At 48.6% G+C, this 26,340-nt stretch overlaps 1 protein-coding gene and 1 long non-coding RNA gene across 14 annotated transcripts in view; one reads left to right on the forward strand and one right to left on the reverse strand.

The window, feature by feature from the left end:
* PITPNM2 (phosphatidylinositol transfer protein membrane associated 2) overlaps nucleotides 1-26,340 on the forward strand; it is a 140,220-nt gene that overhangs the window by 90,814 nt on the left and 23,066 nt on the right. For 12 of the 13 annotated variants that reach the window (XR_013366460.1, XR_013366461.1, XM_077875379.1 and 9 more), the window contains 3 exons: nucleotides 15,120-15,294; nucleotides 23,475-23,689; nucleotides 24,765-24,886. Coding sequence is in view for 11 of the 13 variants with exons in the window: in XM_077875379.1 (XP_077731505.1) it covers nucleotides 15,217-15,294; nucleotides 23,475-23,689; nucleotides 24,765-24,886 (415 nt within the window). In the remaining 2 variants the exon portion in view is untranslated. Of the gene's footprint in view, nucleotides 1-15,119; nucleotides 15,295-23,430; nucleotides 23,690-24,764; nucleotides 24,887-26,340 lie in introns of all 13 variants that reach the window. The other variant, XM_077875383.1, reaches the window with a different exon arrangement.
* On the reverse strand, nucleotides 196-10,972 carry LOC144299778 (uncharacterized). The gene is made up of 3 exons (XR_013366467.1): nucleotides 10,779-10,972; nucleotides 6,759-6,929; nucleotides 196-409 (listed from the first exon to the last, which is right to left on the reverse strand). It is a non-coding gene; the product is annotated as an uncharacterized LOC144299778 (long non-coding RNA).

Here is a 26,340-nt window from a genome sequence, read left to right on the forward strand (position 1 = left end):
ATTTATTTATTTTTTTAATTTTTATTTATTCATGATAGGCACACAGTGAGAGAGAGAGGCAGAGACACAGGCAGAGGGAGAAGCAGGCTCCATGCACCGGGAGCCTGACGTGGGATTCGATCCCAGATCTCCAGGATCGCGCCCTGGGCCAAAGGCAGGCGCCAAACCGCTGCGCCACGCAGGGATCCCTAAATAAAATCTTTTAAAAAAATAAATCATGGCATCTTTATAAAAAGATGGTATAAAAAGATAGTATGGACACTATCCTGCTTGCTCCCATTGTATCCTGAGTCTGATGCAGCCACCATTAATCCATCAGTTAATATCTCTGGCCTTGAACACGCCACTTAAATTTTTGGTTCCTTCCAAAACCAGGGCACACTTGTCTTTTCCACCTTGGAGGATTAATCTGAAAAAGTGAGACTATGAAGTGAAAAGCTTTTATAAACTGTAAAATGCTATTTTTCATACCAAGGGCATATATTTATATAAATTAATGTCAATTTAGGTGATGATTCTTCAGTTCTTAAGCTGTTTCTACCTTGACTGCCCGGAAAGATAATCTTGACTCCAATACTTACTTAGTGACGGGAGGATGAGGTACTAGTTTCCTCAGCTATAAAAAAGGACATAATAGCCACAAAGTAGAATATTATTCTGCTATAAAAAGGTAGGGGGCACTAATCCGTGCTACAGCATGGATGAGCCTCATGACGTGAAGTGAAGGAAAGCCAAACACAAAAGGCCGCAGGTTGCACGAACCCATTTATGTGGAACATCAGAAATGTCCAGAATAGGCAAGTCCACAGAGATAGCAGATTTTTAAATTTTTTTTTAAATTTTATTTACTTATGATAGTCATACAGAGAGAGAGAGAGGCAGAGACATAGGCAGAGGGAGAAGCAGGCTCCATGCTCCAGGAGCCTGATGTGGGATTTGATCCCAGGTCTCGAGGATCGCGCCCTGGGCCAAAGGCAGGCGCCAAACTGCTGCGCCACCCAGGGATCCCGAGATAGCAGATTAATGAGAGCCAGGGAGCTGGTGGGGGCAGGGGTGGGGACGGAGAGTGCATGTTAATGGGAACTGGGTCTCCTTTTGGGGGGGAGATGTTCTGGAGCTTAATAGTGGGGATAGTTGCACAACCTGTCAAAGCCACTGAATGGAACACTTGAGAAGGGTGAACTGTATGGTGTATGAATTGCTTCTCCATGAAATCAATAAATGGTGATAATACATCTCATGCAAGGCATTCGTAAGGGTTAAGTGACTCATTTATTCACGTAGCCTGACAATGTAAAATGGTTGAAGGGATTTCTAAGCCGAAGGAGCAAGCAGAAAGTCTGGCTTGCCACATGCTGGAATATGGGGTGTGATGAGCCCTGCCTGGTAGGGCTTCCAGGAGCATCAGCATTGGACAGACCGGACATTTCCTCCTGCATTCTCCTCCCGGTGTGCACGAGAGACTGCTGTGCAGGGTGGGCAGGGAGGGTAGGCTTTGGCCCCTCTGATGCTCTACAATGTATATCTTTTTTTAAAAAAAAGATTTTATTTTGACAGAAAGAGAGAGCATAAGCAGGGGGAACGGCCCAGGTAGAGGGAGAAGCAGGCTTCCCGCTGAGCAGGAAGCCTGACATGGGGCTCCATCCCAGGATCCTGGGATCATGACCTGGGCCGAAGGCAGATGCTTCACCAACTGAGCCCCTCAGGCACCCCTCCAATGTGTATGTTTAAAGAGTACTCCATGGGCAGCCCAGGTGGCTCAGCGGTTTAGCTCCGCCTTCAGCCCAGGACCTGATTCCAGAGACCTGGGACCGAGTCCCACATCAGGCTCCCTGCATGGAGCCTGCTTCTCCCTCTGCCTGTGTCTCTGCCCCCCCCCCTTTCTCTCTCTCTGTGTGTCTCTCATGAATAAATAAACAAAATCTTAAAAAAAAAATTTTTTTTTAAAGAGCATTCCATCTGGTTACTGGGCTCGGCAAGTTTGGGAGCCACTTGCCACGGTTTCAGACGCCATGGAGAGCTGTGGGGTGTTTCTCAGAGCTAAAGGCTTTCATGCTCTGCTGCACCTGTACCTTGTTGGGCTGTAGCAGCTGCAGAGGGAGCCGTGGGATCCCATGAGTGTGGTAGGCTTCGCGGGGCAGAAGTAGGGACACCGGCTTCTAAGCTCCAGCATGAGGTCTGTGCTCCCCTAGATTTGATGTCAGCCCCACAGTGGGTTTTACAGGTGGCACAATACCAGCTGTGTTTTTTGTTCCAAAAAACAAATCATAATTTGTAACCAGTGGCTGATCAGCTTGGAGCCCAACTGGAATCTTGCACATGGTTGGTTTGTTGGTGGGTGAGTTGGCTGAGCTAAGAGAACCTCGTCCAGGCAGAAATCTACTCGAGGGCTGTGCTACCTGCCTACCACCTGCACATGCTCCATCAGTGGGTATTAAATGCAGGAATTAATAAAAGTCTAGATGTGATGAGGACTGAGAATTAGCTTAGCCACTCTGGGGCCCTGACCAGTGCAGTTACAGTGGGGTGGTGGTTGAAAAGAGATTGGGAAACGGAAACCACAAATATAGCTAAGTCTTATGAGGATTTTTGCTGTGAAAGGGGGAGCAGAGAAAGGAGGTGGTACCATGAGAAGAGAGTGGGGTTAAGAGAGCTGTGGGATTTTGTTTTTTGTAAACCTGTGAGCTGTTATTTGCATGTTTGTGTGCTGATGTGGGGGCTCTGGTAGAGAGGCACCAACTGATGATAGGTCAGCTGTCCGTAGGAGCCACTGTAATAGAGGCAGCAGGTTTGCTGGGTTCGATGGTGGGAATTTGAGGAAAGACAAGGATCAGAGATAAGGTACACAATAGGCAGCAGGCTTGCTGGGTGGCCCAAGAAGAGCCCACCTGACGTGTCCCATAAAAACCTGAGCCCCAGCTGGCCCAAAAAGTAAGCACTCAGCCTGGTTAGCTTCATTTGTCACTGATGTTTAGTATATGTTATTATCACGCTGTCATTATGGTCATCACCAGTTTTGGTGCAAATCCCAGCTCTGCCCTCAGCAGCTCAGGTGCCCTAAAACTTTTGTTTTCATCGTGGGTTGATGAGTGGAGGTGCTTTGGGGCAGTGCCCACAGCGCAGCCAATGCCTGCTGATGAGCCAAGCTCTGTGCCAGATACCAACGTAACCAGAGCCCCACATGCCTGGAGGTGCTCCTCACCTTCGGACTTCTGGCGTTACTCCCCCTTCTTCCACCTCAGTAGCTAAGGAGCATTCTCTCCCAGAGGTGTGGCCTCTCCAAGACCAGCATGCTCTTGGAAGGCCTAGACACAGGACCTTAGGTGAGTGACATGTGCTCTGCTGACATAGAATGATCTGTGTATTGCTGCTGAAGTGGTAGCACTGAGGGGAGGTGACCACGGGGTGGAAGGCCCCTGAGCATTCTCCAGCTAATGGCTGTGTGAGCCTCAGCCCACAACCAGGCTGTTGGTCAAGGTCCCTCTAGGTTTGTGTTTCCTGTGGCACGTCTAAGCATGCAGGGGCGTTCACTTTAAATGGTGCAGGCTTGTTTGAGCTGTAGTGGGTTCTCGCTGCGGGGAGCACCCCCTGGAGGCCAGAGTGGTGATGGCCACAGCAGCAGTGACTGGCAGGGTCCCTGAAGGACAATGAGTAGAGAGCAGGAGGGGAGTTCTGGTTAGAGGACCTGGCTCTCAGTTTTAACTTCCTCACATGCAAATCTCTCCCCTTTTCCCGACAGACAAGATAGGAACTTACAGACCTGGCAAGGGTGTGGGAATCAGGAACTTGGGGTGCCGATTGCCCTTGGCTGTCCTTGAGCACAGCACCTACCTTCTCTGGGCCTACCTTGCTCTCTGCATCATAGGAATGAAAAGCTCTCCCATGAAGCCCCCTGGCTGCATGCCTCAAGGAAGCCACTGTCCCATGGTTTTTGATGGTCAAGCCCTGCAGTGGCTTGGCAGTTGTCCCCAGCTCAGCACTCTCGGCACACAACCAATGAGATTTATGGCCTTCCCTGGGATGTTAGTGACTGTAGGGGGGCCCAGGGCTTTGAGGCTCTAGGAGTCCTTGCTTCATTGCTCAAGCCAGGGCAGGGGTTGAAGCTTGGTCCTCCAGCTCTTCACATCCCTGAAATCCAGGTCTCAATCTCATTTTTCTGAAATATTTTATACATTTATTTGAGAGAGAGCACAAGCACGAGAAGGGGCAGAGGGAGAAGGAGCAGCAGCCTTCTCACTGAGCAGGGAGCCCCACATGGGACTCAACCCCAGGACTTTAAGATCATTACCTGAGCCAAAGGCAGATGCTCAACTGACTGAACCACCCAGGTGCCCCTCAGTCTCATTTATAAGGTGACTGTTAGACTGGAGTGGGGGGTCTTTACCATTTCCTCCAGAGAAATCTTGGTGGAAGTCTACCATCTACCAGCTAAAGACAAAACACTTCAGCGGCAGGGATTGGATCCCCCTCCCCCAGCTCCTTACAGCTCAGACTTTCCTGGGGGATGTGCCTGCCTCCCTGCTTCTACTCCCAGGGTACAGAGAGGCAGCTGATGGGCGGCAGTGGGTGCCAACTTCGTGCATACTCCCCTACCCCTGATGGGGCTGATACCTGGGGCCTAAGGAACTGCTTCTTTCCTCTGTGTACTACCCCCATTCATCTGGAGCTAGCCTTCCCTCAATGTAGATGGTGGGGGAAGAGCTGCCTATGTAGGGGCCGATGAGGTCCTCTTACTTTGACCTCTGATTAGGAAGGAGAAACTTGGAGAGCCCAGAGCAGAGGAAGGAGACTTTCCTAGAGGATGTGGAGGAGAGACCCAAGAGACCCAGCAGGGATGTTCCAGCTGCACCAGGGGCCTCCTCAGCCCCCCTCTTACCTACCAGCCACCCTCCACACTGTCACAAGCGTCTAGGCAGGCTCTGATGGCCTGGCTCAGAGTGGGTTCCAGACCTAATGGCCAGAATGAAGCTGAACACTGTGTTTGGACAGATTCCATCCTCCGCTGTCTCCGCACAGCCTTGCTCCTAAATTCCATCTGTGACGTCAAACCCCAGCTAATCATGGAAAAACAGATTTAAGTTCAGTAAACTCAATTTTCTTCTTCCCCTCCCAGTCAGGGTGTCTCACCATGCCCTTCGCTCAAAGAGGGGTCTTGCCCACCATTTTGAGCCCAACCCCAGCAACCTGCCAGGCTTTACCCAAGTTCCTCCAGCGTGGCCACCCTGCGCCTTTCCCCATAATACCTGAAGACCTTTGGGCCCCCAACCTAGGAGGCCCTGAGACATGTCCTGACCTTGACTGCTCTTGCAGAACCAGGTTACTCGTCAACCTGGAGGCCTCTTTTGTCTTCCTCATATGGGTTCTGATGGGACAGGCTGCCTCGGGGGGTGGGGGGTGGGGGTAGTGGATGACATCCCTTCCCACTGCCTGCCTGTGCCAGAGCCCTGGCCTGGAGCAGTCTGGGCCATGTGCCTCCTCCAGGGTGGGGTTCATCCCCCATCACCATGCCAGCTGGCTCTTGCTCTGATATCATCTGACCCTCCTGTTCCTTCTAACACACGGGTGTACATGGTAGCTGGGGTCCTCTCTAAGGTCATGAATGCAGGGGTTCTGGAAAGCCAAGTGCTATGTATGAGGCCCGTTGGAAAGTCCGTCCCTATCCTCCCTGCAGAGGGCCTGGGGGCATGTGCATATGGGTGCGTCTGGGGCACAGCGGTCACCCAGATTCCTCGCCCAGCTTCCCTCACAGAAAGGCCTCTGGAGACATGTGTTTTTCTTTCTTTCCTCTCACTGCACCAGGCACTGAAAGCTGCCCTGTGGAAAGCAGTAAAATATAATTTTGTCTAACCCATCACGACTGCAGCGGGGACAGAGATGAAATGTGTGTCTCGCACGCGCTCAGGCAGCCAGAGTGGGTATAATGAGATTGTCTGCGGGTTCAGCTGCTGGCTGAAGGGGGCTCAGGGGACAGGCAGACACACGTCACACTGCCTTCTCTCATTAGGGGCCTGGGGCCCGCCTGCACTCTCTTGCTTCGGGCTCAACCAGGAAGAAAGCAAGGGGACCCTGTCATGCCTACCAGGTTCCCGTTCAATCTCTAAAGCCAACCAGGACCTGCCAAGGGGTCGTTTGTCCTTTGGACATCTGTGCCCTGAGTGCTAGGCTATCTTTCTCTGATGGCAGTGGGCTTACTGTCTACACCTGGGGTAAGCAGCACAGCCAGAGAGCTCTCTAGGCTCGGCATCAGCATTCCTGACCCTGCCAAGCACAGTAGCATCACCTAATTGGTAGCTGAGTACTGGGTGGAAGTGGGCTAAGCATTTTATGTGCATTATGTCATTTAATCCACAAGACAGTCCCACAGGGTAGGTGCTATTATTCTCACCTACTATTTTGCTATTTTGTAGAAGATCAAATGAAAGATCAAAGAGTTTGAGCAATTTGTCCACGGTCACAGCTGGGAGGTGGTGGAAAGTCTGGCTGACTCAAAGTGCATGATTTTTAACAACTGCATTGACTGTCCTTCTCTAGCTGGTACTCAGACTAGGGCTCAAACTCCACTTGCTGCTGCCTTATAAAGAAGAGTACAAATAAAAGTTGCCCCAAATTCCATCGATCTGAAATAACCCTCACCAGCATCCAGTGAGCATTATTTCAGACTCTATACAGACACATACAGAGTGGTGATAAACTTAAAAAAGAAAAAAAAAAAAAGGTCTTACTCAGCATGCAGTTTTAAAATAAAAAATCAAATGTACCTGGGTGGCTCAGTTGGTTAAGCGTCTGCCTTCAGCTCAGGTCATGATCTTGGAGTCCTGGGATTGAGTAACATGTCAGACTCCTTGCTCAGCAAGGAGCCTGCTGTTCCCTCTCCCTCTGCTGTTCCCTCTCCTTCTGCTGATCCCCCTGCTTGTGCTCTCTTGCTCTCTCTGTTAAGTAAATAAATAAAGTCTTTAAAAAATAAAATAAAAATCAAATTTAATTTTCTGAAATTTAACTGAAGATAAATCCATTTGCATGTGTTTGAAATGGAAGGAAATTGCTAAACTTCAGAAGCACATTTCTTCATCTTTAAGTGATAACAGTTCCTAAAAGTTCCTTAAAGTTAATGCGGAAAAGAGAAAAACTTTTTTTTAAGAGAAGAACTTTTAAAACATCTTTATTGAGATACAATTCACATACGATACAATTAACTCATTTCAAGTGCACAACTCAGAAATAACACAAGACTTTTGGGGTTTTGTATACTACATTATTACTTTAAAAAATTGTAGTAGGGGATTCCTGCGTGGCTCAGCACTTTAGCTCCTGTCTTTGGCCCAGGATGTATGACCCCCCCCCCTCAATCTGGGGTCCTGGGATCAAGTCAGGCTCCCAGGATGGAGGTCAGGCTCCCAGGATGGAGGCTGCTTCTCCCTCTGCCTGTGTTTCTGCCCCTCTCTGTCTCTCTCTCTCTCTATGTCTAACATGAATAAATAAAATCTTTAAAAAATTGTAGTAAATATATAACATAAAACTTGCCCTTTTAAACATGTTAAGTATACAATTCCGTGGCATAAATACATTTACAATATCGTGCCACTACCTCCTCTACTATTTCCAAAATCTTTTCATTCCCCAAATAGAAACTCTACAACCAGTAGATAATGCCTACCCAATTCCCTCTCTTCCCAGCCTCTGTTAACCTTTAATTTACTGTCTGCAAGAAAAACTTTTAATAGGTGGGAATCATTTCTTTAAATGAACAAACTTTATTTTTTAAAGCAGTTTTAGGTTGACAGCAAAACTAAGAGGATAGTGCAGAGAGTTCTCATATATCCCCCTGTCCCACACATGCACAGTCACTCCCCCTAACAATATCCCCCACCAGGGTGGGACATTTGTCACAATTGATAAGCCTATATTGGTGCATCATTATCACCCAAAGTCCATGGTTTGCATTAGGGATCACTCTGTGTTGTACATTCTCTTTTGGCAAACATATAATGATGTGTACCCACCACTGTAGTATCATACAGAATAGTTCCACTGCCCTAAAAATCCCTGTGCTCCCACTATTTATCCCTCATTAATTTTTTAATCTATGCAATGGACCAGCTTTCATGCCTTCTGCCTCTGCTTTTTCCAGTTTCAATTTAGTGAAAAATTTTAGTTATATTATAATTTGTGTGCATCATCAAGGTTTTTATATTCTATGCAATAAGATAATTGCCCCAATTTCAAGAATGTTAATTCAGTATTCACTAGGATTCCTCCACTGATGAACTTCTTTTGATTAATTGGATTTCAGCATCAAGTAATTTTTTAAGACCTTATAAATGCCTAAACCTCTAAATTTATGTTACAGAATGTCCATTAACTTTATTTATTTTTTTAAAATATTTTATTTATTTATTCATGAGAGACACAGAGAGAGAGACAGGATCACAACCTGAGCTGAAGGTGGCACTAAACCACTGAGCCACTCAGGCGCCCCTCCATTAACTTTATACTCAAGGGACAGCTTTGCTGGGTATAAAATTCTGAGTCACAACTCTGTAGATATTGCTTCACTGTTTTCCAAAATTGGGTTGCTGTGGGGGCTTCTGATTCTCTTCAGTTCACCTCTCTGCTCCCCTAGTTATATGGTTCTTTCTTTATCCTTTAAGATCAGTAACTTTTTAAAAAAGATTTAAAAATTTATTTTGGAAAGAGAGAGAGCTGGTGGTGTGATGGAGGGGCAGAGGGAGACAGAGAGAGAATCTTAAGCAGGCTCCACATTGACCATGGAGCCTTATATGAGGCTCTATTTCATGACCCTGAGATCACAACCTGAGCCAAAACCAAGTGCCAGACACTTAACCGACTAAGCCACTCAGGCGCCCTGAGATTAATAACTTTTTAAGGATGTCTTGGTGTTAATCACACCATCAAGTTTTCCTGGGCCACAGAATGGTAGTTAATTTGTAGAGTCTTTTTTTTTTTTATTTCAGGGATTTTTCCATTATATGGTTTACTTTTCCCCTGTTCCACTATTGTATTTTCTTCACCAATTATGTATATGTTCCTTTTGCCTCCAATGGCTGTCATTTTTGTCTTATTAGTCTTCTGCATTTAATCTTGTGTGATTTCTTGCAGCCCACCCACTACATCTCTAGTTGTTCACGCTCTGCTTTGTCATTTATTCATTACTCTTAACATGGCTTTTAAAAAATAAGTGATGTATTTATTTTTCTTTCTCATTTCCCCCTGAGCTCTGCTAACTCACCTTTCAGCTTTCTTTTTTAAATTTTTTTTTATTTTTTTTTATTTATTTATGATAGTTACAGAGAGAGAGAGAGAGGCAGAGACACAGGCAGAGGGAGAAGCAGGCTCCATGCACCGGGAGCCCGATGTGGGATTCGATCCCGGGTCTCCAGGATCGCGCCCTGGGCCAAAGGCAGGCGCCAAACCGCTGCGCCACCCAGGGATCCCGGCCTTTCAGCTTTCATCTCTTTCTGTTGTCAAATAATCTCTTTTTAAAATTGTGGTGTCTCTTTTCTCCCACCCATCTGCCTCTACCAGTTCTTATGAGAGTATATCTGTAATTTCTCAGGTCTGTGATTTGTTTTTTCTGAAGTCTTTCTGTATTTCTCTGGATGACTCCTCATGCTGTGTGTCCTTCATTTTCCCCCCACCCCACTCTTAATGCTTAGGGCCCATGTGAGTTCCTTTGTGATTATTATTCTTTAGCTACCTTCTAAATAGCAGCCTGTGAAAATGTGGGGAGTGGTCCAGAGCATTCTGCAGCTGCATTATGGGCTTACTTACTGTCCAAAAGTCTCTCTCCCTGAACTGTTATTTATTTTCTGCCTAGGGATTCTCTCTCTCTCAGGCTTCAGGGTTCATATGGTCATAATGGTTCTGAACAAAGCTCTTTCTATTACTGGCTATCTATGTTAGGATCAACCCCTCACTGCCCCTTTGCTCTCCCCACCTTCACTTCACTCCCAATACCTCCCTTAGCAGGAAAATGAGATTCTGTCATAGAAATGGCATGTTGGTATGATTTCCCATCAATTCCCACCCATTTCCACTCCACAGTGTAAAATTGCATCTCTGTATGTACTCAATTATTCACAGCAGCGCTATCCACGTCAGCATATGCGCATCAACAATGGAATGGTTGGATCGATTATAGTACCTCCACCAATGAAATACTAGACAGCAATGAGAACAGTCTACAACCACATGCAACACTTTGGGTGAATGCTGTGAACATGATGTCGGTCAAAGGAAGCCAGAATCAAGAGCACATACAGGATGCTTCCATATGAAATTGCTCAAGACAGATGGAGAATAGCAATTCATCAGCTTCAATCTTATATAAGGTGCAAAACAGGCAAATGGCTGTCTACAGTCGAGGAGATATGACTAGAAGGGAACACATGGGGAGCTTCAGGGGTTGTTAATTTCCTGCTTCTTGATCCTTGCTGGTCCTATGGGTGTGTTCAGTTTGTGAAAATATATCTATACTTATGTTAGATGCACTTTTTTGTATGTTTGTAATACTTTAATTAAAAATTTTCTTCTGAGGTGTGCCTGAATAGCTCAGTCTGTTAAGCATCTGCCTTCAGTTCATGTAATGATCTCAGGGTCCTGGGATGGAAACCCTGCTTCTCCCTCTGCCTCTGCCCCTCCCCACCTCTTTCCCCCTGCTCATGCTGTCCCTCTTTCTTGCTCTCAAATAAAATAATAGAATATTTAAAAATATTTTTTTCCTTTTGGAAATCAAAAGCCAGGGAGAAGTTGTTCCCTACCTGGGGTGACATCCACAGCCCTAGTTCCTCATTCCAGCAGGAGGATCATGGCCGTGACTTTCAGGAAGTGATATTTACTTGGGAGTCCAAGGAGGAGGTACATGAAGCTCTCAGCATATAACTTTCTTCCAGTTCAGACTTTGTGGTGTCTGTGGCTTGGGGGTGTAGCAGTTTCCTTGTTTCATCAGCCGTGGTGACTTCTCTGTAACTGTAGTTGGTGTTGTTTTTGAAGGAAGGCAGTAAAACGGAAATGGTCCTACTCCACCTTCTTCAACAGGAAGTCAGGATGGATTGTTAAACCCACTGGCATGGGTGTAGTTGTAAAGAAACAGGCCTGATTTTCCAAACTAAATAAAATGCTGGTACCTGTTGAGAATTCTTTAGAGTGATCACCGTGAAAGACAACACCCAAAGTGGCCAGTGCTCAGAGATCACCCATGGCTATTACCTGAGTTCTGCTTCTCTCCCTGGGAGCTTCCTGAATGTGTGCAGAGCACTGAAGGCTTCCCAGAGGGGAGTTCTGGCAGGCACAGGGGACCACTGGCCTTTTATGGGGGTTGCTTCAAAGGTTAACATTTGCTTCCCTGTGGAAATGCTGGTTGTGACCTTTATGCTTTATGGTCACACCTTGTCTGGGGAATGTGTCTCATCGCCCCCAGAAGGAGCACATTCCTGGAAGCAAGTGACCGGCTCTTATCACCTTGCTCCTGCCTCACCCCTGGCACTGAACTTCATGGGTGCTCAGCCAGGGAATGACTGGGTCTCAGCCTTGAGTACCATCCTCTCCTATGGCCAGTGGCTGCAAGGTGGCCTCATGTGTTCACACCAGCCCCAAACCTGGGATGGGGCATGACAGTACTGGAGGGACACCCCTTGGAAGTCCCTTCAACAGCATGGCACATTTGTGCCTTGGGGCCTTTGCTCAGCTTGTGCTGTTCCTTCTCCTGGAGCATGTCCTCCTCGTACCTGCTCTGCTGAGGGATCCCAGGGGTCCTGAGGTCCCAGAAAGCCCCGCTCACATCACTTGAAAGCTCCACCTTCCCTGAAGCCTTTCCCTAGTCTCCTCTGCACTGACAAGACCCCACCACACCTGGCTGGTCCACTTTTCTCATCTCAGTGACACTGGTAACAGTAACGCTGAAAAGTAGGTGGTGTTATCCCCATTTGCTGTGTGGAGAGACCGAGGCTCAGCAGGCACAGCCATTTGTCCTGGGGTACACATGGCTAACAAAGGCTCTGTTAGGTTTTGAAGTCCTGATCCAGAGTGGAGCACTACCCATGACATGCCGTCTCATGTGGTCGCTCATGGAGTTCTGATCCCTCCCTCCTGTTCTTGGTCATCGTGCGCCCTAACTGTGCAGTACTCTGTTCTTTCTTCTGAGTACCTCCTGGTATAGCTCTGTGGTGACTCTAGGGCAGAAACACAGCTTCTCACCCAGAGGCAGATGGAGCTGCAGCCTAAGCATCACAGGGTCTGCTGGTCTCCCGGCCACTGTGGGGCTGGCACCCTTGGCCAGCCCTAGGCTTCGCCCCCAGCTTTGAATGGACAGTTGGCCAGACTTCTGTGCAGGCGAGCGTGGGCAGGTCATTTTCCGTGGAGCCAGTAAGGCTGCCAAGGGCAAATTGCTTAGACTACTAGAGTTTCTTGAGAACTTTGAGGGATTGCATCCAACTTCTTTGTTATTGAGGCGATGATGGGACTTGGCCAATATCACTGCATTTATTCTGTGTAAGCAAAAGAGTACTCCTGAGGCCCCACAGACGTAGGTGTGTGTGCAACTGTGTCATGCAGGGCATAGTGCCTGACACCTAGCATCCGGCTTCCTCTTCTGTGACAGGCTTCTAGTACCTTCCAGGCAAGGTGATCCTGGGGCTTTAATGAGGACCATGTGGAAAAGTTCCAGAAGCATGGCCCTCATGGAACCTTGTTCTTCCTTCTGTCTCCAACACTCATTTTACTGAGTTTTTCCCAAGCATGCAATTTTCTCTCCTTTGTAGCAGGAAGTTCCCCAAATCTGGTGCCTGCCCTACCCTCTCAGCCAGTTGGAAATTCATCCACATGTCAGCTTGTATGTCTTGCCGCCTGGCTGATTCCAGTCTCTCGTGGGAGGAGGTGATGCTTTGGAGGCTCTGGACCATCTCCTTTGCCTCAGCTTCCATCCAGGCTTGAGCAAAGACATGGGGGCCTCGGGGCAGGCGTGTCTCAGAGCCAAGAGGGGGCAGCCCACGGCCTCTGTTTTCTCCTCCTGCAGTGTCAGCTTGGGCCCAAACCCACATGCCCTCTCAGCTGTGGGATAGACCCACCTTGAAGGAAGGTCAGTGATGGTCTGTTTGCACTTGAGCATGGCCTCTGGAGAGTTCAGCCCCTCATAAGTTCAGGGCTTTGGGTTGATCATGCAAGAGACAGGACCAGGAGGAGCAGTATAAGTATTTGGCGGCATTTGGACAGCTTGCTCAGGAGGGAAAGTCCTTCCCAGCAAGAGGCCTTCCAAATGCCGTGATATGCGACCACCACCCAGAAGTGGAGGAGGGTCAGACAGGGGGCTCATGTGTGTATTGATGTGTCTCAGGAGCATGATGAGGAGTCTCTGGGCCACAGAACTGCCTCATTTGGGGTCTTTCATGCCTCAGGGTCTGTCTTATCTATGGCTAGCAAATGTAGGACACAGTTTTGTGGGTTATGTAAAGTAGATGAACTCTAGCTAAAAGATGTTTATTTAGGGGGCGCCTGGGTGGCTCAGTCCGTTAAGTGTCAGACTTTTGATTTTAGCTCAGGTCACAATCTCTGGGGCATGAAATTGAGCCCTGCATGAGGCTCCATGTTCAGCAGGGGGTCGGCTTGAGATTCTCTCTCTCCTCTCCCTCTGCCCATCTCCCCACTCATGCACATTCTCTCTGTCTCTCTCTCTCTGTCTCTGTCTCTCTCTCTCTCTCTCTAAAATAAATAAATAAATCTTTAAAAAAAAATAAAAAGATATTTATTTGGATTGTATTTAAAACAACCGGATGTGTGAGAGCTTGAGTTTAGTGCTGGGGGCTCTGGGCTAATATCCTACCTGCTGTGCAGACATGAATAACACGGGGATCATTTTAGGCTAATAACACATCTCTGGCTTATTTATATAACATCCCCCACCCCTCAGTCTCTCTCCCTAGGTGGTTTATTAAAGAATTTCTTCCAGCTCTACGTGCCAGTTATCCCAAGCATTCTGGTGTATTCTTTTCCCTCAACCTCATTAGATAGCCATTAACGCCTTAGTGCCTGGGTGATGCTCAGACAGATGTGCCCCAGGGAGGCTGCCTGCCTGGTCGGACCCTTGCTCTTACACTTAGCCGGTGTCACCGTGAATCTTCACTGACTGCTGTCCCCAGCGTGGTCCTTCTAAAATGCTATCCTGATTCTGCCACTGCCTATCTTGGAAGACTTCACTCACCTTCCAGTTAGCAGTGTGCCACCTCTCTGGGGGATAACCACACATATTTACAACAAAGCCTCCACCATCCAAGGGATGGATTATGACAGATAATTCCATTTTCCAGATCACTAAGAGCATGCCTCTTCAAGCATTGTTTGTTTTTAAATTTTATTGATTTTGGTGCAAATCATCATCAGATGTATTCTTTGTCATCTTAAATAGAAGCTGTTATGAGTACATTGTTTATTTTTTCAGTAGCCTTATTGAGGTATAATTCACATGCTCTGCAGCCTGCCCATTTACTTTATTTGTCTCTTCTACTTCCAAGACCAAGTCTGGTGTTGTCAATAGAACAGGTGTCAATAAATAGTCCTTGGATTGAGCTGGAACCACACTTAAGATCACCTGTCTTGGATAAATCGGGATCCTCTGCCAGGAAACAGCCATGCCCTCTCTGCCTGGTGGCATGAGCAGAACTGACTGCCCCAACACCAAAGAGTCCCAGGCTGCTGATTTTTAAGTTTCTCATGTGGTTTTTTTCATGCTTTTGTTTGTCCTCCCTTCTTTCCTGTGGCTAGCTGTGGTCACTATGTCTACCCCTAGTGACCTCTCAGAGTACCGGGCAGCTTGCTGGAACAGCATATAAATGAGAGTGCCATGCTCTTCACTCCCAGGGGATGCGACACCCTCCCTCCGCCCAGCCCTCACTAGTGGGTTGACAATTCTTTATTTCCCTGTGGCCGATCAGGGTTTACCCATCTTCTACAAGATTGCATAGCAAATAAGGAAGATGAAGGCTGGGGAGGTGAGGGAACCTGTTTGAGTCACGCCATAAGCTCGTGGCGGAGCTGAGACCAGGCCCCTCTGTGCTGTTTTGCCCACTAGCCTTTCAGGAAGTGACTCTCTTCCTCTCTCTCTCTCTTAGGGGTCTTCGGTGAATTCTGTCATGGTTATTTAAGGAAGCTCGCCTAGAAGTCCCAACACACATTTCCCCATCGACGGGAAGGCTTGGGGACTCCAAGATGATCATAAAGGAATATCGGATTCCTCTGCCCATGACCGTGGAGGAGTACCGCATCGCCCAGCTGTACATGATACAGGTGGGTCATGGGGCCAGGCAGGCCATGCCAGTCACAGAGATGGCTCTTAACACCTTTGAGTGGGGTTAGGGGGGTGGGGGTGGCATCGCGGCCTTCCCAGTAGGCTCCTGGTAAATGTGTGAACTGCACTGGCATTCTGGCTTCCCTGTGCAATGCCAGGAACACAGCGGAGCACTGTGGATGTTGGTGGCATTGGCTTGTCTTGCCAGCACTGTATTCACTGCACTGATGGTACTCACACTCTGCGTTTAATACCCAACCTCTCACTGATTCAAATATTATCGGCGTGTTTGGTCAGCTTGAGCTGCTATAACAAAGACCACAGGCTGAGGCTTAGCAGACATTTATTTGTCAGCATTCTGAAGGCTGGAAGTCCAAGGTCAGGGTACTGACAGAGCAGCATCTGATGAGAGATCTCCTCCTGACTTGCAAATGGCCACCTTCTCACTGTGTTCTTGATGGTGGAAGGGGTGAGGGAGCTCTCTGGGGTCTCTTCTGTAAGGGTGCTGATCCCATTGGGAGGGCCCCATCCTCATGACCTAATCATCTCTCGAAGCCTGACCAGGTACCATCACATTGGAGGTTAGGGGCTTTGACATAGGAATTTGGAAGGGACACAGAAATTCACCCTATAGCAATTTAACAGACAGGAAAATGTGAGCCAAAGAAGTTAAACAACTTGCCAGGGAGCACCTGGCCTATTTTCTGGTTCCCTAGGCTGCCTGCAAGACAGCAGTGTCCGCTCTGTGGCTGACTGCAAATGAGTTTCAGGATGACAGATACCCATGACAAGCCAGAGATTACCATGCGCCTCCCTTCCAGCCCCACCCAGAAGTTCCTGACCTCCCAAATCAGGGCCTGGCTGAGCTGGAACATGGAATGGGGAGACCTGGGATCTGGTTGCTCATGGCTCAGATGAGACCACCATGCTCCTACTGACTGGGGTCCTCCTCCCAGCATCTTGCTCATCCTTGGTGGTCCCTTTGCCCAGCCTGGCAGCTTTCCTCCCAGTTGGGAGTCTGATTACAAACCTACTCTCACCTGGCTCTGCTCTTCTAGGCATATGAACGCTTTGGTGCAGCCCTTTGACCATGGTGTCACATGAGGCCATTGGTGCAGGGAGAGCCCCAACCAGCAGGGCTCTACTTCCACCCCTGGATTTGCTTGGTTGGGCACTCACCCATAGACCCGGGTCTAGGGAGTTAGTATGGAGCTCTCTGCAGAGCCCAGGCCCCCAGTCCTTTCTGGGAGGAGCCCTGTGAAGCTAGCAGAGTTCAACCAGCATCCTGTATACCTAGCATTAGGAGTTTGACTAGGAAGAGAACTGAAAGTGAACCAGCCTCTCTGGGCAGCTGTTGGCTCCAAGCTGCTTCCAAAGTGCCATTCAATTCCCTCTTGAACCACTTACCCCATAATTATTCCTAGAGAGCGGAGAGAAGAGAAGGGACCCTCCTTGGCCCCCCAGCTCTGAGCCCTCTGGGAATTGCTTAGCCTACTCAAGATCGCTGTTTGTCCTATGTCTCCCCCATTCCCACCCAAGCCAGGGGAGCCCAGACTGCGGCAGGCCTCCCCTTAGCTCCACTCACTGTGCCTGCCAGCTGGCAGGGTGAACACTGGGATCCAAGGACTCACTTCTAGCTCCTAGGTATCCCACAGCTTCTTTGAGCATGTGATCACCTCTGACTGGGCTCCTCAGAAGCACCTGCCATTCTCACCCTCTTTTTTGAGGTATTTGTTCTTTTTAAAGCATCTGTCCTTATGCTTCCTATTAATGTTAAATATCCCATAGGCTCACACTAAGTTACATGCAGACTTTTCTGCACCCAGCCAGGGTTGAGGGCTGGGTTACAGAAAAGAATGAAAAGTGCTTGCTGCTCCCCAGGAGTGCCTTCCAGGAGGTGGATGCACCTGCAGCCTACCGAATATAGGCCAGGAGATGGGCAGCAGACATTCGCATGGGCCTTGGGCCAGAGCTCTGGGAGTGCCTACACTGTGAGCTAGGCCTCACGAGGTGGATAGTGTTACTGTGGAAAGAAAAGCATGTGTAGTTTATTTGCTCCTGACCCCACTTACTAGCTGGGGTGGCAGCTAGCAACAGGCCTGCCTTCTGAACTTGCCACCTCCTCCATGGGGTCCTGAATAAGGTGGGATGCCTTGTGCTGTGCCTGACCAGCACTCAATATACATGCTGTTCAAGGCAACAACAACAAAAAAACAAAAAAAAAAAAAAAAAAAAAAAAAGGAGGAGGAGGAGGGCACTGGGGTGGCTCAGTCATTAAGCATCTGCTTTTGGCTCAGGTCATGATCCTGGGGTCCTGGGATCGAGCCCCAAGTGTCCTCAGTCTCCCCACTCAGCAGGGAGTCTGCTTCTTCCTCTCCCTCTGCCCCTGCTCATACTCTCTCTCTCTCTCTCTCTGTTTTTCTATCTATCTATTTCAAATAAATAAAATCTTTTTTAAAAAGTCAGTCTGACTGGGAGAGAGCCTTCCATCACCTATGAGTGCTCGGCAGCTACTTGCCTTGGAGGGAATGATCAGAAGTGGCTTGGCCAGGACCCTGGACAGCTCTGAGGCTGCTCCTTTGGTGGGGGCCAGGGAGCATTATTGGTTTTTGAGTCCTTCATCCTCACCATTCATAGGGTCTATGCTTTTTCTGCACCGCTCTTGGTAGCTCAGGCCCCTCCCATGCAGCCCCCAGACCCCATGGGATGTGTGTGGATTCCTCACTCAGCTTGTGTAGGTGGAGGTCATGGGTCAGGCCTCAGCTGCACAGGGGATTGGGCACCCCCTGATGCCATTACCAGAGGGGAGCCAGGGGTCAGCCCTTTATGGTGTTGACTCCAAAGTTGGGGGAGGTGCTCAGGCTCAGAGGGAACTGGTGATAGTTGAGACCAGAATCCATTTGTTCATTCAACTCATCTTTACGGTGCAGGGAGTACAGGTGCACTGCCAGTCTGGGTCCTTGTGGCTCTGGTGCTGCTAACTGTGGTCCTTGTGACCCCGCATGGCCTGTAGTGTCCATCTCTCATAAGTAACCATAAGCACTTGCTCAGTCAGTTGACTAGTGTCCCCCCAAATTCATGTCCACCCAGAACCTTAGACTGGGACCTCATTAGAAACAGGGTCTTTGCAGATGTAATTACTTAAGGGCTTCGAGATGAGATCATCTTGGGTTTAGAGCAGGCCCTAAATCCAATGACTGTTGTCCCTATAAGAGGAGGAGACAACAGAGAGAGACATGGTGAGCAAAGGTCATGTGATGGTGGAGGGAGAGAGCAGAGTGATGCAGCCACAAGCTCAAGAACACCTGGGGGATGAAAAAAAAAAGGGGGTTGGGGGAAAAAAAAAAAAGAACACCTGGGGCCCCTGGAATCTGGAGAAAGCAAGGAAGGATCCTCCCCCAGAGTCTCGGGAGAGAGCTTCTGGGAGGACATGCTGGCTTTCTGGGGCAAGGCGTCTGAGGACAGCTTAGGCTCACATCACCTGAATGGGCACAGGCTTCTGTGTAGTCCCATTGAGGCCAGATAGGACCCTCCCCATCCCTGCTCCCTGTTCCTCCCTGTCTCTTCTCCACTCTTGGCTTCCTGGCAGGCCGGGTAACCCATTTCAGCCCTCAGACACTCCGTGCAGCCTTTTCTCTAACCTGCATGTCTTCTTGTCACTGAGCCAACCCAAACCGCAGATGTGATCATTTCCTGGGGCCACCATAATAAGGCACCCCAAACTGGGTGGGTTTCACCCAATAGAAATGTGCTCTCTTAGAGTTCTGGAGGCCAGAAGTCCAGAACCAAGGTGTCAGCAGGGCCGTGCTCCCTCCGATTGCTCTAGCGGAAGCTCCTGCCTTGCCTTTTCCAGCCTTCAGTGACTGTCAGAGTTCCTTGGCTTATGGCTGTGTCTCTCCCATCGGTGCTTCTGTCTTCACTTTTTATAAGGACATGGTAGGACATGGCCCTTGGACATAGGATGTACCCTAGTCCAGTATGACCTCAACAAATTATATCTGCAAAGACCCTATTTCCAAATAAAGCTACGTTCTAAGGTTCTGGGTGGACATGAATTAGCAGGGAGCCAGGGTGGGGAGGCTTCAACCCACTACACCAAGCACCAAGGCTTGGACAGATAGTCAGCTCCACTTAGAATTTTGGAAATGGAGACCAGAGAGAAACAACTTGTCCAGGATGAGAGGGAGCTGGTCACAGAGCTGGGACTAGAATGCATGTATTTGCTCAATAAATATCAAGTACCTGCCTTGTACCAAGATGTTTTCATGCTGTGGGCAGAGTGGGCCCCAGAGTCCAATAGATCTGGAGTTCAGGTCAGGCTCCACCACTTAGAAACTGTGTACCTCCAACAGATCACTCCGCCTCTCCGAGCGCTTGCCTTGCTATCTGCAGACTGGGGACAGGAGCGGTACTGCACCTTCCTTGAGGGGTTTTGCCATCCCTGAAGGAGGAAGTACGTGCAAAGAAAGTACTTGGCACAACCATAACAAACGAAGCTACCGTGAGAGGCAGGAGCTTACAGAGTGTCTGGGGAATGGTCACTGCTTTCATTACAGAATCTAGGCCATATTCCAGAGACTCCTTTAAAGAACGAGGGATGGCGTGTCCCCACTGACCCCATCTGTGCCCTCAGCCAGGGTCTTTCTGATTTTTTCTTCTGAAGGAGACTCAGCTGCTCTGCAAATATAGCACTTCTTTGTATCTCAGGGGTGAGGCCATGTTCTTGGGTGTACTGTGTGTGTGCATGGGTGTGTACACTTAGTAGTGTGTGTACACTTAGGAGTGTGTGCACACGCTCATGCAGGCACACACCTGCTGTTCAGGAAGCTGACTGAAGATGGCCTTGGTGATGTCACATCACTATGGAAACAGGCTTAAAGTCACCAGGCCCTTGACCATGAGGCTTTCTGCATAAGCAGAAACCTGAGCTTTTGGACACGGGGAGCAACATTTGTGGCAGAGAGACACTTAGAGGTGACTCCAGGAGTTGCGTCTCTCTCTGGCAGCGCCATGAGGATCCCTTCGCTACATCCTTTGCTTTGATCCCTCTGAAACCTTAGTGAGTACAGACACAGGATCAGTTTCTGTTTGTTTTGTTTTATACCAGCTTGATTGAGATGCAAGTGGTGCACCACCCAATTGACACATTTAAAGTGTAGAGTTTAGGGGTTTTTAGCAAATTCATAGAATTGTCAAACCATCACCACCATTTTAGAGCATTGTTATCACCCCATCCCAAGGCAACCAGTCCTCTGTTTCTATGGGTTTTCCTGTTCTGGATGTTTCATATCAGTGGGAATTATACACTTTGTGGCCTCTTGTGTTGGGCCTCTTACACATTGTTTTCAGGGCTTATCCACACTGTAGCAGATGTCAGTACTTCCTTCCTTTCTTGGGCTGAATCATAGTCCATTGTATGGATAGAATTTGTTTATCCATTTTTTTAAGAATTTTTAAAGATTTTATTTATTTATTCATATGAGAGAGAGAGAGGGAGAGAGGCAGAGATACAGGCACAGGGAGAAGCAGGCTCCACACAGGGAGCCCAATGTGGGAGTCAATCCCAGGACTCCAGGATCATGCCCTGGGCCAAAGGCAGGAGCTAAACCACTGAGCCACCGACGGATCCCCTGTTTATCCACTTTTTCAGGTCATGGACATTTGGGTTGTTTCCACCATTTGGCTCTTGTGAATAATGCTGCTGTGAGCACTCGTGTACAAGTTTCTGTGTGGACACGTTTTCCTTTACCTGGATGTATACCTAGTGGCAGAATTGCTGGGTCATATGGCAATTCTGTGTTGAGCTTCTTAAAGAACTGCTATTCTCCACAGCTGCTGGACCATTTTACATTTCCACTAGCAGTACAGGGGGGTTCCAGTTTCTCCACATCCTCACTCACACTTGTCATTGTCTGTCTGTCTAGCCATCCTAGTGGGTCTGTAGTGGTATCTCATTGTAGTTTTGATTTGCCTCTCTCTAATGACTAGTGATGTTGAGAGTCTTTTCATGTGCTCGTTGACCATTTATATACTTCTTTGAAGAAATGTCTATTCAATTCCTTTGGCCTTTTTAAATTAGATTGTCTTTGTTGTTGAGTTGTAATAATTATTTAATATTTTAGATACACTATTATCAGATATATATTTAAAGATTTTAATTGTTTATTTGAGAGAGAGAGCACATGAGTGAGAGCAGGAGCAGGGCAGAGGGAGAGGGAGAATCAGACTCCTCGCTGAGCAGGGAGCCGGACATGGGGCTCAATCTCAGGACCTTGGGATCATGACCTGAGCCAAAGGCAGATGCTTAACCAACTGAGCCACTCAGGCACCCCCAGATATATTTTTTATAAGAATTGTATCCCATTCTCTGGGTTGTCCTTTCACTCTCTCCATACTGTCCTTTGATGCACAAAAGTTGAAAATTTTTAATACAATCCAGTATTTCTGGTTTTTTTTTTGGAGGGGGGTTGCTTGTATTTTGGGTAACATGTTTTAAAAAAAAAACCATTATCAAATCCAAGGTCATCAAGATTTACTCCTATTTTTTCTTCTAAGAGTTATATAGCTTAAGCTCTTACAGTTAGGTTTTTGATCCATTTTAGGTCAGTCTTTATATATAATGTGAGGTAGGGATCCAACTTCATTATTTTACACGTGAGTATGCAATTGTCCCAGCAGTATATACTGGGATGTGTTGTAAAGACTTCTTTATTCTTTACCTCATTGAATGATCTCCACACTCTGGTTGAAAATCATTACTTATAATATGTAGATATATGGGTTTATTTCTAGACTCTCAACCCTTTTCTTTAGATCTATCCTATGCTGATCCTACATTTTTAAAAAAGATTTTATTTATTTCTTCATGAGAGACACACACACACACAGAGGCAGAGATACAGGCAGAGGGAGAAACAGGCTCCATGCAGGGAGCCCAATGTGGGACTCAATCCCGAGACTCCAGGATCACGCCCTGGACCGAAGGCAGGAGCTAAACCACTGAGCCACCCAGGGATCCCCCGATCCTACATTGTTTTGATTACTGTAGTTTTGTAGCAAGATTTTTTTTCTTTTTTTAAAGATTTTATTTATTTATTAATGAGAGATACAGAGAGAGAGAGAGCATGGCAGAGACACAGAGGGAGAAGCAGGCCCCATACAGGGAGCCCGATGTGGGACTTGATCCCAGGTGTCCAGGATCAGGCCCTGGGCTGAAGGTGGTGCTAAACCGCTGAGCCACCCGGGCTGCCCTTGTAGCAAGATTTTATGTAGGAAAGTGTAAATGCTCTTTGTTTTGTTTCCAAGATTGTTTTGGCTATTTGAGATCCTTCACTGTTCCTTCCTGATTTTAGGATCAGTTTTTCCATATTTACCAAAAAGACCACTGGGAATTTTGAAAGGGATTGCATTGGATGTGTAGATTGCTTTGGGGAATATTGACACCTTCACAATATTAAATATTCCAATGCATGAACATGGATGTCTTTCCATTTATTTAGATCTTTATTTTCTCTTGCCACTGTTTTATAGTTCTAGCATGTGTTTTACCACCTTGTTAAATTTATGCAACGTATTTTATTTTTAGTATGCTCTTATCAATGGAAGTGGTTTCTTAATTTCCTTTCTGCATTGGTTATGTTCGTGTGTTGATTTTGCATCCCACAACTTTGCTGAATTCATTTAGTATGTCTAACAGATTTGGGGGAATTCTTTAGGATTTTCTGTAGATTATGTCATTGACAAATTGAGATGGTTCTACATATTTCTTTCCATATGAGTGCCTCTGATTATTTCTTTTTCTTGACTGATTTCTTGGGCTAGAACCTGCAGGACAATGTTGAATAGAAGGAAGAGAGTGGTCATTGTCATCTTGTTTCTGATCTTGAGAACACTTTCAATCCTGGGACTGATGGGAGTCAGAGAGAGGAGTCTGCCTATGGAGTACTAGTACTAGTACTAGTCGGAGGGGAACCATGGGCTGCTCAGTCTCTTGTAGGAGTGCTGGGGTGTGTGGAGTCTGGATCTAGATTTGGGGGCATCCAGAAATGACAAAGAAGAAGCCCGCCTAATTGGCCAAAGCCCCTCCTCCTCTCAGCACCCCGGGCCTGGTCTCTTAAGCCCCTTCCCTTTTGCAGAGTGCTCTGGCCCCAACACATCGCAAGTGCTTTTGTCCCCGCAGAAGAAGAGCCGTAACGAAACGTATGGCGAAGGCAGTGGCGTAGAGATCTTGGAGAACCGGCCGTACACGGACGGCCCTGGCGGCTCTGGGCAGTACACACACAAGGTGTACCATGTGGGCATGCACATCCCCAGCTGGTTCCGCTCCATCCTGCCCAAGGCAGCCCTGAGGGTGGTTGAGGAATCCTGGAACGCCTACCCCTACACCCGAACCAGGTGAGGCTTTCCCCACAGCCCTGAGCTGTCTGGCAGGGAAGGAGCCCAGGGTGGCAAGCTCACCCTCCACACTCCAAGGAGCCCAGGCTCCTGGGGAGCTGAGCCTCCATTCCAGGAGCCTCTGTCCTCAGGGAACAGGCAGGAGAGGGGAGGGTATACCCCTAGATACCATTCTACCTGCCCCAGGGAGTCTGGGAAGGCAGGAGGCAAGCAAGGGCCACATGAGACCCCTTTACCATCTGGGAATGCTCAGGGAAGACAAACTCATGTTAAGGATCACCTGACAATGCAGGACCATTAACCAGCCAGCTAGGAAGAAACATGAACCAAGGATAGACCAGATGTGGTCCAGAGATTCCCTTCAACCCTGAGACCTTCAGCACCTGTGACACTGTTTTATTACATTCCACTTGGGAATCCAAAGAAAGAAGGTTCTTCCCTCCATGCTCCCACCCTCACCTGCCCAGTATAGCTGAGTAGAACAGATAGGGGGCTGCTCCCAGTTGGCCACCCACTTGCTATGCAGGTGGGGTCCCCATGAGTCTCCTGGGGCTTCACTCCCCCTACAAGGTGAGGACCTGGAGCTTGTCAGAGGATCCACTGAGATTTTTTTCTCTTCCCAGAGGCACTTTCCTCCTCTGAGCTCCTCTCCAGCCAAGAGAGAGGGGCTGTGGCCTTGTCGCCAGACCTGCTGGCTTAGGGGCAGGGGGTTTGGAGGTGGCATATCACAGAATGTTAGTCTGGATTCAGCCTGCTGGATTCACACCACATGCTTGTGGCATGTCTGTGCATCCCTCTGTCCATGCCATGCCTTACACATGTGGATGATGGCCTGGTAGCTTCCTGTCATGTCTCCCTCTTTCTCTTGAACATGTTCCTACCCCCCAGCCTGGCCTTGGCCATTCTTGGGACAAGGGGAAGGTTCCCAAGGTGGATGGGACCGGTGAATCTTGGCCTGACCACTCCAGCCCTTTCTCCCTCCCCTGCCCAGTGGGGTTCAGCAGGCCCTAGCCCAGCCTTCCCACACCCACTGCTACAAGCTGCCATTCCTGATGTTTGTTCTCCTTCCCTGCAGGTTCACTTGCCCCTTTGTGGAGAAATTCTCCATTGACATCGAAACTTTTTATAAAACGGATGCTGGAGAAAACCCTAATGTGTTCAGCCTGTCTCCTGTGGAGAAGAACCAGCTGACAATCGGTAACCTCCACCAAGGTGCTCCCACCCTTGCCCTGCCCCCGTGCCCCTTGGTTCTGCCCCTAGTTTCCAGGCCCAGCAGGCTCCAGACTGGCTCCTGTCTTGGGCAGGGAGGTCAGAGTCTGGACAAGCATGAAGGCTCGAGGAGGCAGGACCAGCCTCCTTGGCCCCATGTCCCTGACATGCATCCGAAGGCTAGCTGCCTTTCCCATTCAAGCCCCTTCCCTCCATGTTCCTCCCCAGAATGCACATGTATGCATCTCAGGCTGACAGCCGTGCGTGAGTACAGTGGGCCTGTGAGAGCTGGGGCACACAGTCTGGCCTGTGTCCCCCTGATGGCAGGCAGCCTTCACTCCCCTGCCCTCCAGCTGACTCTTCCATGAGGAGACAGCCTCGTTTGTTAAATCTTTTTTAAGAGAGGCCAGAAATCAGGATTTGCATGTGAAATTCCTCCAATTCCTAAATAAGTTTATGCTGGCCAAACAAACCACATCTGCGGGCCATCTGCATCTCCACAGCCACTCATTGGTCTGCAGTCAGTGGGCTCCAGGCCATGTAGAGTGAGTCACCGCGGAGGCGCTCAGGCAGGTGCACAGCCATTGTTGGAGAGGTGGCTGCTAGTGCCCCAGGATCATGCTCTTAGGCAGCCTCTGATGGGCATGAAGGGCTTTCTCTGGGACCCCTCCCCTGGCCCCTTCTTCCCTTCTGCTGGATTTTGCAGGCCCTGCCGGGGTTTGAGAGCTGTATCAGTCTGCCCAGCCTGCCACAACAAAGTACCACAGATGGGGGGGTGGGGCTTGTCTCACAGTCTGGAGGCCAGAAGCCCAGGTCAGGGTATCAGCAGAATCGTCTCCTTCTGGGGTCACTGAGGAGGGAAAACCTGTCCCATGCCCTTCCCCCTGCCTTCTGGTGGCTGCTGGCAATGTGTGGCGTTCCTTGACTTGGAAGCACATCACCCTAATCTCTCCTTCATCTTCATCTTCATCTTTACATCTTCATCTGGGTCCCACCAGTCCCCCGTCTGTCTCCCAACACCCAGCCCTGTGGCCTCCACCACCCGTTCTTCTCAGCTGGAGTCTGACACCTCCTGCCCATCTCCTCCCTTCTGACCTACGAGGGGTTCCTAACAGGCCAGCCCGCCCTAAAGCCACTCTCTTCTCTTCCTTCATCTTCCTCCATCCTCCCTGTGTGCTGGTCTGCGTCTGAAATTCCCCTTTTTATTAAGTACGTTAGTCACAGTGGAGTAGGGCCTACCCTCATGACCTCATTTTAATTTGGTTATATCTTTAAAGGCATTATCTCCAAATAAGGTCACATTCTGAGGAAGTTGGGGGGTCAGGACTCCAACGCATGAATTTGGATGTGGAGGGGGGAGACGTCCTACCCACAGCAGGGTGGACGGGCCCAGCATGGTAGGGGTCCTCTGCCAGCCCAGGTCCAGCCAGCCTCAGACGCAG

The sequence above is a fragment of the Canis aureus genome, chromosome 27 (genome assembly GCF_053574225.1).
Source record: "Canis aureus isolate CA01 chromosome 27, VMU_Caureus_v.1.0, whole genome shotgun sequence".
In the NCBI taxonomy this organism is placed as follows: Eukaryota; Metazoa; Chordata; class Mammalia; order Carnivora; family Canidae; genus Canis; species Canis aureus.